Genomic DNA, 6,386 nt, shown 5'->3' with positions numbered 1-6,386 from the left:
AAAATCATCTCCCAATGTAAGTATTGATGGGAGATTCCTTCCTTTCTAGGATTTTCTTTGCAAGCTTCAGGTCCCTGATTCCTCTTTGCTTCTTTGCCAATTAGCCCGCACTGTGTGAAAGATGTAATATTTTTTCCCAGTGCTTTTTACAATACTGTGAGGGAGGGATAGAGTAGGCAGAAAATCAAATTAATTGAAATTATGTACTAAAGAAAATGCCAGAATTCTTTTGCTGTGTGACCTTAGTTTGTACCCATCTGTAAGGTATAGTACAACCCTGTCTTCAGGGTTGTATATACTGTATATATGTATAGAGTATATGTATAAGTATAATAAGAGTATAAATGTATACTCTTATTCCTTCATAAGTATATATTAAAGGATGCATTTATACATTTTTTTCCTAAGGTGCTTTGTTTTAAGGAGAAAAATGCAGAAGAACAGATACTGAAGCATTTGTTATGCTTCTGAAAGTGTATTATCAAACCACTGTGAAATTAGCTGTTTAGCAGCTGATCATTTTCAAAGCCAAAATGTTATTCAGAGTTTCTGGATAAATTGATACACCCTGCAGTAATCCATCACCTAAATTATGTACTCAGAATGACTGGCTTTTCAGGAAGCCAACGCACAAGAAATGATTCTGTGAGTGAACAACTGGTTAAAAGAGAGGCAAAAATACGAGGAATATACAGGCAGCCCTTGTAGTAGAGATTGGTCACCACTGTTTCTACAGATATTGTACTGCCTGCCTTATCATCAGAGTGGTTTGGGTTGGAAGGGACCTTGAAGACCATCTCATTCCAAGCCCCTGCCATGGGCAGAGACACCTTCCACTAGACCAGGTTGCTCAGAGCTTCATCAAACCTGGCGTTGAGCACTTCCAGGGATGGGGCATCCACAGCTTCTCTGGGCAACCTGTTCCAGTGTCTCACTACCTTCACAAATAAAGACTTTCTTTCTAATATCTAAATACACTCTCTGTCAGCTTGAAGCCATTCCCCCTTTTCTGTCATTAAATGCAGTTGTCATCTCTCCCCATCTTTCTTGTGGGCGTCAGTGAGGGCAGGCAATTATGTGAGTACTCTGCAGTGAACATTGCTAATAAGGGTTTTTAATAAGGATGGGACAGGTTGTAAAGAGTTCCAAATGGATCTTCCAAGAAGGAAAACCTGGAGAATAAAATCAAAGAATACATTAATTCCTACCATTAGTTACAAATATATTCAGGGACGGGAGAAACCCTAATCCACATAAAAATACCTCTTAGGTGTGAATTACAAAACTTATGACAATTTCATGAACATGTCTTGGCTGCAGTCAAGAAAGTACATCAGTTGTGTTCCTCACAAGAAAAAGGACAGAGGAAATTGCTAGGTACCCTAGCCCTGACCCAACACTAACCATAACCCTAACACTAACTTAACCCAATACTAACCCCAACCCTAACCCTAACCCAACACTAACCCTAACCCTAACCTAACCCAGTAATAATCCCAACCCTAAGCCTAACCCTAACCCTTGGAATTACTTGCATCATGTGCAGTTATGATTCTCCTGACTCCACCAAAGATCAAAAATTATGTCCTAGAACACAGAAACCATGAGAAAGACTAAAAAGATAACTAGAGGTGTGGAATGGTTGCAGTACAAGAAACGACCAAGTTCACACTTAGTACAGAAAGAAGACAAGTAGAAAGGATATATAAAAGAGGCTTCTGAAATCGCAAAGGGCATGGAGAAGAGAGAATGGGCACCAAACTGGCGAACCCTGTCCAGTATAAGAACTCAGAGACGTTGAAGAACGTCAGCAGGACCTAAGGTGGAAACAAAGAAGCAGAGATTTCTTTTATGAAATGCATAGCTGAGCCGTGGACCTCCTTGCCAGAGGATATTGTAAATGTCAACTATTTGTACATGCTCAGGAAGTCTAAGCAAAAGATAAATCTCTTACTCTTTTTTAGAGTGGTTCTTAACTCACTCAGGCCTTGGTCCAGACGGCTTCTCTAACACTAACTTTGCACAAATTATAGAGAATAGAAATATGCAGCTAAGAAATTTGTGTTGCAGTCAGCAGGAAAGAAGAAAAACCCTCTGATGAGAAATATAAGAACACCCAGCCAGACCAACTCAGTGAGCGGATAAGAGCTGCAAAAGCAGAATTGTGGCCTGCCATTTGGAGTCTTAAGGAGTGTAAACAGTTGATAGAGCTAGGGAAAGTAAACAAAACTTCTGCCTGGAAAATGGAGATTTTTAACAAGAAGGAAAACTCCAGCTTAGCTGCAGACAGCTGGACACAGTACTGAAGGAAAGCACAGATGTCCTAATCCGAAGGAGTCCTGCTGTGTTTGAAAAAGACGAGACAAACAGTAAGGTTAAAACTGAGTGCATGTGTACAAATGTCACTGCCTTTGTGGGGAGCAAGATATACATGGATAGATGGATATAGCAGATATAGAGAGCCTGTAATTCAGTAATTCTTTGGCTTACAAATGATCACTAGACACTCAAGAAATCCCAGTGACCTACAGGAGTGGGGGTAATAAACTGTTTGTATTTCGGGATTCCTCCACGGCTGTCCATTCAAAACTAACGGGCTGCTTAGGTCAAGAACATGCTCTGTCTTGTTTTCTTTTATCCAGTATTGGATAAAAATGTTGAGCATTGGCCAGATACCAATGTTAAAATGTCCAGCAGAAACTAAAGGCGCTGTCAGCAGCATTTAATGAAGATCATCTGCATGAATCGTGTATTACTTCCTTCATTTCTATGGCTTTTCTAAAATCAGAGGAAAAATCCATCCAATAATTAGGTCTTTGCTGCATGTACTGTAAAAAAATCACTACAAATTTTATAAATCTGGAGGCTGCTTCTACATTTATCTCTTAAATATGTTAGTCTACTGTAAGATACCAAGACAGACATACGTTTTGGTCATATATACTGGATAAAAACTCTGTCGCAACAGGAATGTTTATGCAGGTAAGCTGCTGACATTTTGTGGATAAAGAGACAGAAAGGAAGGAAGGATCCTTCCTATTGAAGGAAGGATCTGAGTTAAAAATTGTTTGACAGGACTAATAATGGCTCTTGGTAGCTATTACTAAATATTACCTGAAAAAAATGGAAAAGTGAGCCAGGCTGTATATAAATACATTTTCCATGAATGCTTAAAAACAGTATTTTCTCTTAGGATAACATATATCTAGTGTGCAAGATAAGCATAAAATAAATAGGTTTTGTATATGATTTGACCAAATGTTACAAACACTGTTCCTCTAAGCAGTGCGGCTGATGGTAACAATGGAGAAATTTCAAGGCGAGAGAAAGGAAAGAGATGACAGCCTCAAGTAGAAAAGGTGAATGATTAAACCTTTTTTCAGCACTGATCTAGTACTATGGGACTGAAAAAGGGGGGTTCTTGGTCCTCTGAAGAAGATAAAACTGTGTGTTTATAATAAGACACTTGATTAAAGGATAATTTGATCTCTTTCTTCCTTATCTTTATGGAGGAGTATAGCAAATAATACTGGTGGCTTAGTTAAAAATATACCTGGGAGAGCTGACCTGTTGTGGTTTCTAACCAAAAAGGGAGTCTGGAGTAGAATCAAGATTCTAGATTTTAAAACCCTAACCTCTGTATTTCCTAATTTAATAAAATATAATAAACTATCAATCAAAAAACCCCAACAACAGCAACAACAAAAAACCACTAAGATAACCCAGTAACAAACCTCCCCCCAAAATAACCAACTAAACAACCACCCCCACACCCCTCCCCAAACTCAAGCATTTTATTCAGCATGAAATAAAATTTTTCCTAATTCTGTTTATTGATTGAGATTGTTCTTTCATTACTGCAAAAAACTTTACTCCTGTCTGTCTTCCACTTCCCATCCTAGGTAAATCTGTTTTCAGTTTTGACTCTCCTAAGGTGATCTTCAGCACTTTTCAATCTAGATCTACCAAGAGCCCACTGGTCCCTTTCCATATGCAGTGCTTTCCACGCTCCTTCCTGTCCCAGTCAAAAAGTGACAATTGCAGCCTTTGTTAAATATCTCATGACTTAGAAATTGTCTGAATTATTTCAAGCATATCCTTGCAGAATTTCTTCCTTGAGCAAGTGCTAGCTTTGAAGAACTACAAGTGGAAAAAATGCTTTTCATTGAGTTAGGAGGGAGGGGTGAAATAACACTTTTAATGGAAACTATTAGAAATGCTCAGTGACAGGATCTCTATAGCAGACACGTGTATGTACAGCTGCTGAGGCAGAGATACACTCTCAAACTACATCCAGCGTGTAAATCTCTGTAAATATTAAACTTAGAGAGCTTGTCAGAGAAAAGGATGTACTTCAAAGTGTCTCTGTAGGTGACAGAAAATCTGTAAGACAGTTCAGTTGTGAATCCCAGGCATTTGTTGCCATTTAACTGCTGCTCTGTCCTGCTCATATCTTAAAACTTGCTTCTGATGAAGTTTGGCTAAAATGGCCTGATAAAGGTCCCATTCCGTATAAGAATTTGTTTCACTGCCTGTGTAATGCTGGATGGAAGGATGTTGGAGGTCATGTTTTATTGGATAAGTGGAGGCTGTGAGCAGGCGGGAGCAGCGGGAGGGGAAGCTGGAGAAGCCGTGCTACTGCCTGTCAGGGTACACAGCAGTTAAAGACCGGGTTGGATAATGACAGTGCCGGGATGGTGTACAGCAGTAAGGGGCGTCCATCCATAAATACAGTAGGAAGTTTTCGGCAGTGGTCTGACAGGAAAGTCTACACGGAGTCAGATTTCAGAGCTGGAGCAGTGAATTGCAGTGAGTCACACAGAGAGCCTGAGTGCTGCCTTTGTTCCACTTGTGTCTGAACGTTGGAGGAGAAACAGCAGGCTCCAGTTTTTATTAACTTATTTTCATAAGCATAAAACTCATGTGCACTGAACTTTTTCCTCACTTAAGTTCTTTCAACTGACTTTCAAAAAATGCTCTCATGGTAAGAAGTCTTGCTTCTAAATTTTACTTTTTCTTTTTTTCCCCGTGTGTTTCTGTATTACAGTCTTTGGTCTCATTCTTCCTCCACCTCCCTTTTTTTTGGCACACCTGCTCCAGGCTTGCCTGGTGGACCTGGGACTTGTCACTACTGCTCTTTGGCTTGTCAATCCGTGCTGGTGCAGCAGCTCAGATCATAGAAGGTAAGGCTTCTCCAAATCATGTTTATAAATCGATAGAAAGTGGGAATTTTAAGATTTGCTTTCCTAATATGGAAAGAGAGTCTACCATTTCAGATCTTCATTTTCTCTGCTGCTTACTGTTCATCATTTCATATAGGAAAGCTGCTGTGAGTTAGGAGCTTAAATTCCCATTCATTCTGGATAAGGGGAAATAAATACATTGGTTCTCCAGCTCTAAGGCAACCTATCATGCCTATTTTCTCAATATATCTTCAGAGTGTAATAATTAACAGAAAGTACTTTAAAGAAATTCAGAATACTGAATGTTTTTATAATTAGGATAGATATATGTGTCACTGTGGACATACCAGGAATGTGCCAGGCATGATGTGAGTGCAAAGACATGGATGTGATGCTTGTTTCAGTGCACAGAGATTTCTCCTGGTAAGAGTCTGACCAAATTGAGATTTTCTAATCTCTTGAGTTAAGTGTCTAGTTTTACCAGTCCAGTCTTTATGGACTTTCAGTGAAAAGTCTTTTTGTAACTTCAGGTCATATGTTCTTGTAACAGAGCCAAATTCCTCAGCATCTCTGGAAGGCATAAACTCACATTTAACTAGTGAGAGAGAACACTGATTTTAAAGTTTATATGTAATTTTGAGAAAAGTGAAAAGGCTTCACATATTGCTTTGCCATTAGGAAATATATTTCTATCAAAAAGTTTTTTTACTGTCTTGCAGAAATAGTTGGAATTTGTTATGTAAATGACCTCTAGATAACTGTGTGATAGGAGCATTAGAAAGAATTGTTGGGAAATAGATACCTCACATAAAGACTTTAATGTTGCTCAGATTGATTTTTCCTCTTTAATTGACACCATCATAGATCACTGACACTTTGGCATCTAAAAGCCAAAGCCCCAGGTGGTTATTGCAGTAGGAGAAAAAGCCACAGATTAGTTATCACTAAAAATGCTATAGGTACAGATGAGAAATATGTAATGCTGTATTACAGGTAATTAATTAAGGAAACAAACTGAAACCAGGTCTAAGAAATGTTTATCTGAATGGTGACTGAAATATAATACACTGTCTGTTGACTGAAGGCAGTTCTGTTGCATCAGGTGAAAATGTTTTTCTTGAGCTGATGAATGACAGTGCATGAGAGAGGTCTGGACAGGAGAGAACCAAATTTTGGCACATAAAAGTTAATAAACAGGAGATC

At 38.8% G+C, this 6,386-nt stretch overlaps 1 protein-coding gene across 3 annotated transcripts in view; it reads left to right on the top strand.

Annotated features, from left to right (window-relative positions):
• The first annotated feature begins 4,623 nt into the window (after positions 1-4,623).
• COL15A1 (collagen type XV alpha 1 chain) overlaps positions 4,624-6,386 on the top strand; it is a 116,005-nt gene continuing 114,242 nt past the window's right edge. For all 3 annotated transcript variants that reach the window (XM_019285794.3, XM_019285795.3, XM_010398566.4), the window contains exons 1-2: positions 4,624-4,984; positions 5,101-5,183. In XM_019285794.3, the coding sequence (XP_019141339.2) occupies positions 4,974-4,984; positions 5,101-5,183 (94 nt within the window). In that variant the 5' untranslated portion in view covers positions 4,624-4,973. The remainder of the gene's footprint in view (positions 4,985-5,100; positions 5,184-6,386) is intronic.

This window comes from Corvus cornix, chromosome 2 (assembly GCF_000738735.6).
Source record: "Corvus cornix cornix isolate S_Up_H32 chromosome 2, ASM73873v5, whole genome shotgun sequence".
Lineage (NCBI taxonomy): Eukaryota > Metazoa > Chordata > Aves > Passeriformes > Corvidae > Corvus > Corvus cornix.
The sequence above is the reverse complement of the archived record's forward strand: the minus strand, read 5'-3'. Positions and strand labels throughout refer to the sequence as shown.